Source organism: Nothobranchius furzeri, chromosome 1 (assembly GCF_043380555.1).
Source record: "Nothobranchius furzeri strain GRZ-AD chromosome 1, NfurGRZ-RIMD1, whole genome shotgun sequence".
Classification (NCBI taxonomy): domain Eukaryota; kingdom Metazoa; phylum Chordata; class Actinopteri; order Cyprinodontiformes; family Nothobranchiidae; genus Nothobranchius; species Nothobranchius furzeri.
The window spans coordinates 80,863,541-80,877,093 of NC_091741.1; the positions used below are offsets into that span (position 1 = coordinate 80,863,541).

At 40.4% G+C, this 13,553-nt stretch overlaps 1 protein-coding gene across 1 annotated transcript in view; it reads left to right on the forward strand.

The window, feature by feature from the left end:
- LOC107379144 (BEN domain-containing protein 4) overlaps positions 1–12,702 on the forward strand; it is a 22,719-nt gene extending 10,017 nt beyond the window's left edge. The window contains exons 2-6 of the mRNA XM_070550525.1: positions 4,536–5,102; positions 5,247–5,338; positions 5,433–5,459; positions 5,603–5,843; positions 12,338–12,702. Of these exons, the coding sequence (XP_070406626.1) occupies positions 4,536–5,102; positions 5,247–5,338; positions 5,433–5,459; positions 5,603–5,843; positions 12,338–12,570 (1,160 nt within the window). The 3' untranslated portion in view covers positions 12,571–12,702. The remainder of the gene's footprint in view (positions 1–4,535; positions 5,103–5,246; positions 5,339–5,432; positions 5,460–5,602; positions 5,844–12,337) is intronic.
- Positions 12,703–13,553: the final 851 nt, after the last annotated feature.

Here is a 13,553-nt window from a genome sequence, read left to right on the forward strand (position 1 = left end):
TTCATTTGGGTTCGTGACTTTATGACCCAAGTTTTATAACTTTTCTTCTTTTTTGGACAAAAGAGTCAATAATTTCATTCACAAAATTAGAAAAGTGACTTAATTAAAAAATAATTAATGTCTAGATGTTTTGCACTTTGAATTTTGCATTTTGAGAAACACCATCGTTTCCTACATCAGCCTGGTTCTTTCCTCAGATTGTTTAATAATTTATTTTCTAAAAGCCATTCAAACGGCTAGTTTTCCTTCATGTTATTGAGAATTTACTGTAGGGTAAAAGCTGCAGCTGGGCACGAGAGTGGACTGAACGGGTGGCAATGGCAGAAAAAAATAAAGAATTATGAACTCGTTCATTTTTGGGAGCTGTAAACTTAGAAATAGAATTATGAACTTTGACACAAACTAGTTCGTATATTAAGTGAACTTTCCAACACTGCTGAGATTATCTAACAGCAGTTAAAACAATAATGTAAATGAATATTAATCCTGATAAAAGCACTGGGTTTATGTGTTTATGTTTAAAGATAGAGAAATGCAGCCATCACGGAAAGAAAACTGAAGATGTTTCACCCTCGTTGTCAGAGTTTTAAACCATCTTATTATAGTTAATTAGGTCATTTTCATGTAGTTTTGTGAGATCTTAATGGCACAATATATCGGCCCTTAGATAAGGACGTTCAGCTACTCGCACATCAAATTTTAGCACGGTATCTATCAAACTGACAGTTTGAACAACTTTTTGTGTTTGCGCCTATGATGTGGTCACCTCTTCAGGTCAAGACTGAGGTCCATCTGAAGGATAAGGAACACTTAAGGACAGAAATGCTCATATTTGGGACAGAGAAGATTTGAAAGGGAAGTAAAATAATAAGTCTTTGTTAAATGAGAAAAACCCAACGTGAAACCGATAAGGAGGTCTGAGGATGCTTCTGTCCAACCACGAAAGTACAGCTCACAATTTCTTCCCCAAATGGTTTTAATCTAATTCGCAACTTCAGGGAAATATAACATCACTCAGGTGAACCGGGACAGCTAAAACACTGAATGCAGTACGGCAGCCGTCCAGTTTCCGTGCAGCTTCCGGACAGAAAGACATTCACTCTGACTGCGGTTTTTATGCTGGACATCTCCAGATACCTGCTCCCACAAGAGCACCTGATGATTAGAAATGTGACCTAATAAGTTTAAAAATTTACCTGTAAAAATGAAGTGAAGTAGCATTCTGTGAACTGATATTGCTGTAATTAACAAAACAGAAAAAATAAATAAAAAGGTTTTATTTTGGAATAAACCAACTGTGCCTCATTGTTTCGGAGTAGACCCGGAACTGTGCATCCAGATCCGCGCTGCACTGTAGCTGGTGTGAAATGTTTTGATTGGACTAAATGATTTTTGATCCATGCGGAAGCTGCATGGAAACTGAACCGCATCCATTCCCAGTTTGGAATGCAAGAGGCTTTGGACTCAAACGCCAGAGGAGTGATTTGGAAGCTTTAATAAGTGAAACATCTTCCTCTAAACCAAAAAGGCCATTAACGATCCTTTAGGTAGCGCCTCTCAAAATTAAAATCACAAAGTGCGTCAAAAGAACAAAAGTTTAATATAAAAAAGATTTTTAAAAATGATTTAAACATATGGTTATAATGAGGAAAAAAAAGATAAATAATTGGGAATAAAAAAATGTAAGCAAAGGGAAAGAGAAAATGAATAGAAAAAGGGGAAATCGGTGGATCGAATACATTTGCATCCATTAATATGCATGCACATTTTACTACCTGTGTGCTAGCATTAGGACTGAAACATTAGTTCAGCTTGCATTTGAAATAAACACATCCCAAATTCTCCCAAAAAAAAAAAACGCCCATGAAAAATGCCTAAAAGAAAAATGAAACTCACCAAGAAGGGGAAAGGTTTACCTTTTAAAGCTGTTTGAGCCTGCATGAGAGAGAAATAAACTAGAAATAAATGACAACATTTTGTCCTGTTTCTATTCTAAATGCTTTTTATTTTCAAAGTCAGCTCAATAAGGAGCAAGGCGTCTGCTCCAAACAAAATTTGCACAAGCTGTTAAATAGAAATAATTTTACAATTTTCACATTCACAGCTTCACCTGGATACAAACCAGGTGTTTTTCTTTCTCGTTTTAAAATGATATTATGTTTATGTTTATTTATTTAGCAGACACTTTTGTCCAAAGCAATTTACAAGTGATAATCGGCATGTTGCCCTTGAGGCTAACAACAACAATAACAACAACAACTTGACATCATTCATGGAGAGGAGGGAACAAGGAGTGGACGGTTGAGAGGGGGACGGGTGCAGGCAAGGTGCTAGTTCAGAAGATGCTCTCTGAAGAGCAGGGTCTTCCGGAGTTTCTTGAAAATTGAAAAGGAAGCCCTGTTCTGGTAGTGCTTGGAAGGTCATTCCACATTTGTGGAACGATGCATGAGAAGAGTCTGGATTGTCCTGAGCGTGGTGTAGGCACTGCTATCCGACAATCCTGTGATGACCGGAGCGGCCGGGCCGAGATGTAAGCCTTTGCAAGAGGATTCAGGTAGATGGGAGCCGTACCATCTCGGACTTTGTATGCTAGTGTTAGCAATTAGAATTTGATGCGTGCTGCTAGCGATAGCCAGTAGAGCTCAATGAACAGAAGGGTGACGTGCACTCTTTTTGGCTGATTGAAGACCAGACGTGCCGCTGCATTCTGGACCATTTGAAGAGGTCTCACAGTACAGCCTGGAAGACCAGTTAGAAGGGCATTGCAGTAATCGAGGAGGGAGATGACAGTAGATTGCACCAGGAGCTGGGTGGCATGTTGTGTTAGGTATGGTCTGATCTTTCGTATGTTATACAGTCTTTCGTATGTTATACAGTGCAAAGCGGCATGAAAGAGCAACAAAGGCAACAAGATCTTTAAAGGTCAGGTGTTCATCAATCACAACACCCCGATTTCAAACTGCCTTTGAAGGAGCTAGAGAGTCATTTTGGATTGAGACATTGTGCTGTATGGATGGTTTTGCTGGGATGACAAGTAGTTCAGTTTTAGAGAGGTTGAGTTGGAGGTGGTGGGATTTCATCCATTTTGATATGTCAGAGAGACAGTTTGATATTCGTGCAGAGACAGTGTGGTCGTCCGGTGGAAATGACAGATAGTGCTGGGTGTCGTCTGCATAGCAGTGGTAGGAGAAGCCATGTGATTGAATGATCTCACCCAGTGAGGTGGTGTATATGGCAAAGAGAAGAGGTCCTAGTACAGAGCCCTGTGGGACTCCTGTGGCAAGATGGTGCACGGTAGAGGATTGTCCAAGCCAAGATACACTGAATGATCATCCTGTAAGGTACGATTCAAACCAGGCATGTGCTTTCTCTGTGATGCCCATGCTAGAGAGTGTGGAAAAAAGGAAGCCATGGTTGACAGTGTCAAATGCAGCCGATAAGTCAAGCAGGATAAGCACTGAGGATTTGGTCGAAATAGCTTCTTTCAAGGATTCCGTCACTGCTAACAGAGCAGTTTCAGTGGAGTGGCCCTTTTTGAACCCAGATTGGTAAGGGTCAAGCAGACAGTTTTGAGAGAGGTATTCTGTGATCTGCTTGAAAGCCACCCTTTCAATGATTTTGGACAGAAAAGGGAGGAGAGAGATAGGTCGGTAGTTCTCCACATGATTTGGAGGAAGAGATGGTTTTTTTAGCAGTGGTTTAACCTGAGCATGCTTGAGAGAGGTGGGAAATGTACCGGATGTCAGTGAAACGTTGATCACATGTGTGACTGCTGCGGCTACTGTAGGAGCAATAGCTTGGAGCAGTTTAGTCGGAAGCAGTGGACCTCCCTTGTAGAGTCGTGCTGAAACGGATGAAGTAATGATCGGAAAGATGCAGCGATGTGACAGAGATTGTGTCTATGACACAGTTTCTGGTGAAAATGAGGTCAAGTGCTTTTCCAGCTTTGTGAGTTGGAGGACTTTGTACTAGTTTTAGATCAAATGATGACATTAGTGACAGGAAGCCTGATGAGCTGGGATTTTCCAGGCGAATATTCATGTCTCTAAGGACCATTGTGGGACGGTCATGCTCAGGAATGGAGGAGAGCAGGGTGTCGAGTTCATCAAGAAAGTCTGCGAGTTGACCCTGTTGGAGATATATGACAACCAAAAAGTTACCTGGATGGGATGGTATTCAAAAGAGTTGTATTTAGTGATGGGTAGCAACTGACTGTATATCCATTTGTTGGAAATTAACATGCCTGTTCCACCACCTTGGCCAGATATTAGGATTAAAACTGCAGGCAATAAAGCTAACACTGCTGTGGCTTAGATTTATTCTGCTGCTTTAGTGGTTTCATTTCATTTTTAGGGTTTTTGTCAGCCATTTACATCAAAAACTAACAAAACTCAAACTTTTGATGCAGAAATCAACCCCCTAACAGCCTTTAAATTAAAACCAGGTTGAGTATTTAATCATATATGGCTGGAGATATCAAGAAGGTCTCTTTGGCAATGACTGACATCTTCAGATCTCTCCTCTGTTTGCCACAGAGAACCGTCTTATCCTTGACGCCTTTGCCCAGCAGTGCAGCAGAGTCCTCAACCTTCTCAACAATGGTCGCCTCCTGGAGCCACCTTCCTCCTCCCTCAACTCTAAAGTCAAGCTGGAAGATGGGCGAAGGAAAGCTCAGGAGCTTCACAACTTCTCACACGGAAAACTTAAATCTGAGGAGAGCTCTTCCATGACAGACCATGAAGAGGAGGTCCAACAAAGCCATCTAAACCAACAACAGACCTCTGCAGTTCTCCGTATCTTCACAGACTCCCTGCAGAATTATCTTCTCTCAGGGCCTCAGCAACATCTGGCTGGAGGCCTCGAAATTGACCGGTGCCCAGCAGCCGAGCCCGGTTCAGGGGGTTCTCCTGTCAGACACAATCTGGGAGGCTGGGGCTCCCCAGCTCCCTCAGAGTCATACGGCCACCCGTCATCCACACTGCCCGAGGAAGAGGAGGAGGAGGAGGAGAGCTGCTGTCCACGCTGCCTGGAGCTCGAGCAGGAGGTGCTGTCTCTGCAGCAGGAGAATGAGGAGCTCCGCAACAAACTGGACAACATTCCAGGTGCAGTAAGAAGAGTCGGGGTGTTTTTATTCACAGAGGAACTTTATGGTCACATTCAATTAGGTTTCCATGCTTTTATTTCAGTTGATTTCTCACAATGTATTTGTATAATTACCGGTCACATCGGCTCATGTTTTTACACAGTTCCCTGCCAAAATGTTCTTGACTACTTCAAGACTGTGCTTGAGTTTCACAACCAGCTGGTCCAACCGATGCCAGAGGAGCAACTCACAGAGGTCAGAAATAGCCCTGAGCTAAAGTAAAACCTTTCTAAAAACCACGAGATCCATTGAATGGAGTAAAAATATGGATTTAAACATCTCTCTACAGGAGGAAGAACGGCAAACAGTCTTTGAGGTTTGTGAAGGAATTTTTTCAACTTACAGAAATGGGAAGTCTCTGACCGTGATTTAAAAATAAATCAATGATTCATTATTGTTGCAGCAGCAAAAGGAGAATTTGCTATGATTATCAGTTTCACACCTTTGTTTCCTTTTCAGGGGAGTAAACAGCTGCTGGAGAACTATCCGCTCTTCATCACTAACAAGCAGTGGGATGAAGCTTTTAATTCCTCGAAGAAAGATGGACGGCGACTGCTGCGCTACCTGATCCGCTACGTCTTCACCACAGACGAGCTCAAGTTCTCCTGTGGTTTAGGCAAAAGGAAGCGTTCAGTCCACTCAGGAGAGCCGGGCCTGGAGCGGCGACCCCTGAATCCCGTCAAAGTCAGCTGCCTCAGAGGTACGCCGCCTGGCTCTCCACTGAGAGGAGGTCCCCCGTTCCCTAACAAATACACTTTGATTAACTTTTGTACTTTTTTTGCAATATTAATTCATCTGACGCATTAAGGCTTATGAAAACTGAGGTTAACAATCATGTAAACATAATATATATGCTATGGTAGCAATAAATTGGATCTTTTTACCCAGATTACCAAAATATTAAATAACTATTTTAATGGGGGGGGGGGGGGGGGTTCAGCTGAATTTAGATACAGGGACTAAAACATTTTTACCAAATGGACTGCCGGTCCTACTTTATTTCTGATCTGATCTGCTTCATTTATTTCCATATTGAAGCAATAAAAATACAAGCAATAGATAACTTAAATGATTCTTTAAACTGTTAAGTAGAAAAATACATTGTCATATCTATCGGGCGCCAAGTGTAAATCACTGGTGTAAATTATTTAGCAGACATTGTTTTGATATTTAGCTCATAAGGTAATGGTGCAAATTTTTGAGCAGACATTTTTTAATATTTAGCTCAGTTTTACTACATTTAGCAACTTTTATCACATTTAAAAATATGTTTAAATATCACTGAACATTTAAACATTTTAATGAACATTTTAACGTTTTTAAAAATGAACATTTAAACATTTTAAAGAAGATTTTAATGTTTTAATGAACATTTTAAACTTAATTTCAGCTAATCTAAATGTTAAATCTAAACTTAAGTGTTAAATTAAATCTAGATCAGAATGTTAAATATAAATGTTAAACCTAAATCTAAATGCTAATTCTAAACCTATATATAAATGCTAAGTGCATATGTTAAATCTAAATCTAAATCCAAATGCTAAATCTAAATCTAAATGCTAAATGTAAATGTTAAATCTAAATCTATATCTTAAATTTAAAACTAAATAATAAATCTAAACCTAAATGTAAATGCCAAGTGTAAATGTTAAATCTAAATGTAAAAATTAAATCCAAACCTAAATCTAAATATCAAATCTAAACGTAAATGTTAAATATTTATCTAACACTTTTATCTGAATCTAAATGTTAAGGTTAGATCTAAATCTAAATGTTAAATCTAAATGTTGAATCAAATCTAAATGTAAATGTTAAATCTAAATGTAAATGTTAAGTGGAAGTGTTCATACACTATACAGTTGCCATGAACCTAGCTAAGCTAACTAGCTAACAACTGTGTTGCATGAGCCTGTTTCAAAAAACAATTGCGCCACTTTCTTGCAAAGCTGAGCCGGCTTCAGGGGGCTGGTTGTGAGCTGCCTGCCTCTTAACACTCGAACTTAAGAACTGTGTTAGCAATCCATTTTATCTTCATTTCATTTATTTATAAAGCACCTTCCACGACCTCTAATATTCTATATTGATCTAATATTGATGATTTTGGCATACAGCTCATGAAACCCAAAAATTCCCATCTAAAAAAATTTGCATATCATGAAAAGGTTCTCTAAACGAGCTATTAACTTAATCATCTGAATCAACTAATTAACTCTAAACACCTGCAAAAGATTCCTGAGGCTTTTAAAAACTCCCAGCCTGGTTCATTACTCAAAACCGCAATCATGGGTAAGACTGCCGACCTGTCCAAAAGGCCATCATTGACACCCTCAAGAAAGAGGGTAAGACACAGAAAGAAATTTCTGAACGAATAGGCTGTTCCCGAAGTGATGTATCAAGACACCTCAGTGGGAAGTCTGTAGGAAGGAAAAAGTGTGGCAGAAAACACTGCACAACAAGTAGAGTTAAGGAAGATTGTGGAGAAGGACCGATTCCAGACATTGGGGTAGCTGCGGAAGCAGTGGACTGAATCTGGAGTAGAAACATCCAGAGCCACCGTGTACAGGCGTGTGCAGGAAATGGGCTACAGGTGCCGCATTCCCCAGGTCAAGCCCCTTTTGAACCAGAAACAGTGGCAGAAGCGCCTGACCTGGGCTACAGAGAAGCAGCACTGGACTGTTGCTCAGTGGTCCAAAGTACTTTTTTCAGATGAAAGCTAATTTTGTATGTCACTCGGAAATCAAGGTGCCAGAGTCTGGAGGAAGACTGGGCAGAGGGAAATGCCAAAATGCCTGAAGTCCAGTGTCAAGTACCCACAGTCAGTGATGGTCTGGGGTGCCATGTCAGCTGCTGGTGTTGGTCCACTGTGATTTATCAAGGGCAGGGTCAATGCAGCTAGCTATCAGGAGATTTTGGAGCACTTCATGCTTCCTTCTGCTGAAAAGCTTTATGGAGATGAAGATTTCCTTTTTCAGCACGACCTGGCACCTGCTCACAGTGCCAAAACCACTGGTAAATGGTGGTTTACTGACCATGGTATTACTGTGCTCAATTGGCCTGCCAACTCTCCTGACCTGAACCCCAAAGAGAATCTGTGGGATATTGTGAAGAGAAAGTTCAGAGACGCAAGACCCAACACTCTGGATGAGCTTAAGGCCGCTATCGAAGCATCCTGGGCCTCCAAAACACCTCAGCAGTGCCACACGCTGATTGCCTCCATGACACGCCGCATTGAAGCAGTCGTTTCTGCAAAAGGATTCCCGACCAAGTATTGAGAGCATAATTGAACATAATTATTTGAAGGTTGACTTTTTTGTATTAAAACACTTTTCTTTTATTGGTCGAATGAAATATGCTAATTTTTTCAGATAGGAATTTTGGGTTTTCATGAGCTGTATGCCAAAATCATCAATATTAGAAACAATAAAAGGCTTGAGCTACTTCAGTTGTGTGTAATGAATCTAATATATATGAAAGGCCAATGTTTATCAGTACATTACAGAAAATAATGAACTTTATCATAATATGCAAATTTTTTGAGAAGGACCTGTAGTCTGCTACAATACAGAAGGGTTACAATCAAATCAACATGTTATGCAGGAGAGAAAACTTAATGCAATTTCTCATAACTCATTTTACTTTAATTGGTCTGAGATAATAATTTGGACAATTTCCAGGGCACATTATTTTAACATTCATCTTGTAATATATGTATTTATTTATTAGACATTTGCTATAGCTAAGTTTATCCTGTGCATGGCATAATTAAGTTACTGAGTAAATAATCACAGTTGCCCTACAATCAACAGGCTCTATATTGTACAGAAAATAAAAATAAATACAAAGTGTAATATAACTGTAACTTACTGGTCTCAGTGAGGTGGCAGTTGGGAAGAAGCAGCTCATGCCAAATGAACGGTGGATGATCATGGGGAGTGGACACCTGGAACATTAGCCCACATTTTCCTATTAGCTTATTTAGGCTTCATGTAATAATAACAGTGATAATAAGAGTGATGATAATTTTGAAAGTACTTTTCAGCACATCCAGGTCACTTTACAATAAAAACAGACTTTTATTGTTTTTCAGCTGGTTTAACACATTTTTATGATAGTTTGCTGTTTCTATTCAACATTCATTTAATGTTTTTATGAATTTTTTTTTTTTGCTTTCTTTTTATCAGACACAACATTATTGTATTTTTAAACAGGCTCATGCAACACAGTTGTTAGCTAGTTAACTTAGCTAGGTTCATGGCAACTTTATAGTGTGTGAACACTTCCACTTAAATAGGCTAACCAAGTGGAAAACAACCAGAATACCTTCCATCATTGCTGCGGGGTGTGATGCAGGGGGAAGCATGCTCTGAAGAGCTGCTTGGACACCTGTCATGACAGGATGTTCACTTTCTCCTGCCTGAAGCGAGCTGGCAGCCATGTCTGTCTTTTTCAGTTGTGACTGGTCATTACGTTCTATTACACGATCTTAGCAGAGAAATAACTGACAACACGATCAAAACAAGTAGTTTACTCAACAAATGTCTTAAAACTGATAGCGAAATGTGCTATTACCTTTGCTACTATGCCCAATGAAGACTAGAGCAGTACAGCCAGTGTCCAGCGTGAAAGAAAGTGGAGTGAAAATGAGCACAATTGGCCAACCATTGTTGTGGGCATGGTCACACATGGCTAATTTGCATATAACAGAAATATTTGACTCACAGATTTAGATTTGGATTTAACATTTAGATTTAGATGTGGGCTGCGCAGTGGTTAGAGCTGTTGCCTTGCAGCAAGAAGGTCCTGGGTTTGCTTCCCGGCCTCGGGTCTTTCTGCATGGAGTTTGCATGTTCTCCCTGTGCATGCGTGCGTTCTCTCCGGGTATTCCGGCTTCCTCCCACAGTCCAAAAACATGACTGTTAGGTTAAATGGACTGTATTTAATATAGCGCCTTCTAGAGTCATGGAACCCCTCAAGGCGCTTTACTACACAATCAGTCATTCACCCATCCACACAGACATTCACACACTGGTGGGGATGAGCTACGATGTAGCCACAGCTGCCCTGGGTAATAGGTTAATTGGTCTGTCTAAAATTGCCTGTATGTGAGTGTGTGTGTGTTTATAATTGTTTGTCCTGTGTGTCTCTGTGTTGCCCTGCGATGGACTGGCTCTCTGTCCAGGGTATACCCCACCTGATTGCCCATTGACTGCTGGAGATAGGCATCAGCCAGAGCAGACAGTTTGCTTCTGATTCAACGTTAGCATTGTTAGCTCAACTTTAGCTTCTTCACCAAATATTAGATAAAAAGAAAGGATGCTGCAGCTTTTTAGAGTTACAAGAGATAACTTCTGGGTTGCTCCAGTTAACTGGCTTTGGTTCTGACTTTACCTGCCAGTGTCAAAATAAAAATACCAGAGCTGCAGCGTTACATTTCATTTTATTCTAAGCTGAATTTTGTGTTGAACATTTCCCTGTGTTATCTTTGGGTGATTAGTCAACCATGATCAACATAATTTGGCTCCCTTGACCAGAAAATACAAAAACAACCTTAAATATTCAAGTAAAAAACTGATTTTCAAATAAATAAAACAATTTACAGTATATGGCAGATGCATCTCTGTCTGCAATCACCACTCTGAGTCTGTGTGGATTGGCCTCTATCAGGCTTGCTCACCTATTCGTTGCAGAACTGATCTAAGCTTTGTCAGGTTGCGTGGGGATCGAATATAAACAGCCCTTTTCAAGTCCAGCCACAAATTCTCTATCAGATTTAGGTCTAGGCTTTGATTTGGCCACTCAAGAACATCCTCCATTTCTCTGTAGCTTTAGATGTATGCTTCGGGTCATTATCTGTCCTCCTGTGTCAAATCTTCCAGGATCTCTCTGTATTTTTACATTAATTCTACTCTCTTTGTGTTAACTGTTGACACTAACGGTCAAAAGTGACCACAATTTGGTCAACTTTAGCGCCTTGTCAGAGAGTTTGCTAATTTAAAAATGAATCATTTGGGCGATGTTGTAGAGGAGCTAAGAGCTCACCTTTCCTTCTGGTGGTGGTTTGAGGGAACTAGTGGCACCTAGAGAATGTGATAGCCCTGTCATGGTCTGTGTCTGCGTCTTTCCCCATGTGTCTCCTGATGTCCTCCATCACTCTTTAGATTCCCCTTGTGTGTCTCTTAGCGCCCTCATGTGTCCTTTGTCTGCGTCTTATTTATGTGCCGTCTGTTTGTAGCCTTTCAGGTCATCCCCAGCCCCTCCAGTTGTAGCTCCAGCCTCTTTGTCCCCAGCTCGGTGTGTGTGTGTGTGTCATCCCCCAGCTTAGTGTGTGTGTGTGTGCGTGTGTGTGTGTGTGTGTGTGTGTGTGTGTGTGTGTGTGTGTGTGTGTGTTCTTCTCCAGTCAGGTCCGGTGTCCTCTCCTGCTCCTTCCTGCTCCTCCTCCCTGATTAGTTATTGCCTTCACCTGGTTCTCTCCCCACACACCTGCAGCTCATCTGCCTCCCATTATGCCCCAGTCTATAAAGCCCTGTCTGTTTCTCATTGTCTTGTCGGTTCATTGTTTGTCAGCGTGATTTATTCTGTCAGTCTGCCCGTTCCTCTGGTGTTTTTGGATCTCCTGATCATTTCCTGATTTTTGGATTTCGGCTCCCTGCCTTTTGGATTTATTTTTATTTTTGGACTCATCCTACAATAAAAGGATTTTCTTTATATCAACTCCTGCCTCGTGTCATCCTGGGTATCTGCATTTTGGGTCCAAACAGTCCTCTCAACGTGACTGTCAGTTACACATTGCAGCTTATATCCCAACCAGTAGTGTGTATGTGTAATGTATGTGCACTGGTGAATATCTGTTGTTTTGTAAAGTGCCTTGAGGGGTTGTAAAACTCGATATGGTGCTATATAAATATGGGCTGTTTACCTTTTATGGCTCCTTTTTTATACCCTCACCAGGTGATATTTGTAAACCTGATGGTGAAATATCCAAAATGACACCCCCGCAATAATGCTTATTAAAACTGCTGATTGGTGGAAGGACAAACAAACAAATAAACAAACAAAAAGCAAGAAAACAAGGAATTACATCATCATCAAATATGATCCAAACTCCAATTTTTCAAACCCTCAGTTAAATGAATGCTTTAATTTTTTGCAAAATATTGTGATTTTATGAAATACTTATTGATCCAACTCTTCTAGAGTTTATCCGGATGCACTGTGCCTCAAACCCAGACTGGTGGATGCCTTCAGAGGAGCAGATCAACAAAGTGTTCAGCGACGCCGTGGGCCACGCCCGTCAGGGCCGGGCGGTCGGCACCTTCCTGAGCAGCAGCGGCAGCAGCACCAGCAGCCTCTACATGGATGGCTTTGATGGACACCTATCACAGGATGAGCTGTTTCTGAAAGGCTGCCAGAACGGTCAGTTAGACTGAAGCTAACAGACAAACTAAAGACCAGAAGCCCGAAATGTAGCTGAACATCAGCATATCCAGAAACACAGACCTTATCCTGTCAGTGAGAAACACACCCCAGAAAAATAACATAACTGCTGTCCACCCTTCAGATTGTTTTATAACTTTTTGCTGCCACTTTTACATTTTCTTTTAGTCGCAATTTGGCTCTTGTTGGTTTTACATTAATAGCTTTAGTCTTCCATAAGCTGCTTTTTCTGTAGCTTAATTTTGAGTTGTTAGAGGAATATTTTGATTACTTTGTAATAAAATCACAAGTTATAACTGTTAATTTCACAAAGCTCCTCTTGGATGGGTATTTAAAGGTGCAATATGTGAGAATGAAGAAAGAATGACATCCTGTGGTCAAATGTGATTACTGCAGTCCATTTATATAAAAAAAAATTGACTTTCTCTCATTACATGAGTTTCATGGCTGTTGACAGTTACAGATAAGATCCAGAAGATTCTAGATGACAAGCGAAGAGTCATACACAATAAATTGATAAGTAGAAAAATATATTGTCATATCAGGTGTTAGCACTCCTGGGTGTTTTACAATAAGGAGAATTTACTACACTTTTTACGGTAACATGCCTCCAGTATTAGAGGAAGTGTGGTTGTTTGCCGTCTTGCTGTTAGCTTGCTGTTTTATTTCTGATTGACTCATTAAAGGAAGCAAAATGCAACAATTAACTCACTATTCACCTCACACATATATTTTACTGCAATATTGAGTTGTTGGAAACTGAAAAATTGGATTAAGATCTTTTTAAAGTAAAGAAATGTAAAAGTAGCTTGAGGTATTTTTAGAGCAGACAATTTGCTTTTAATTCACTGTTAGCATTGTTAGCTGAACTTTAGCTTCCAGCCTCCTTCACCAAATATTAGATTAAAAGAAAAGGATGCTGCAGCTTCTTAGAGGTACAAGAGATAACTTCTGGATTGCTCCTGTTTATTGGCTT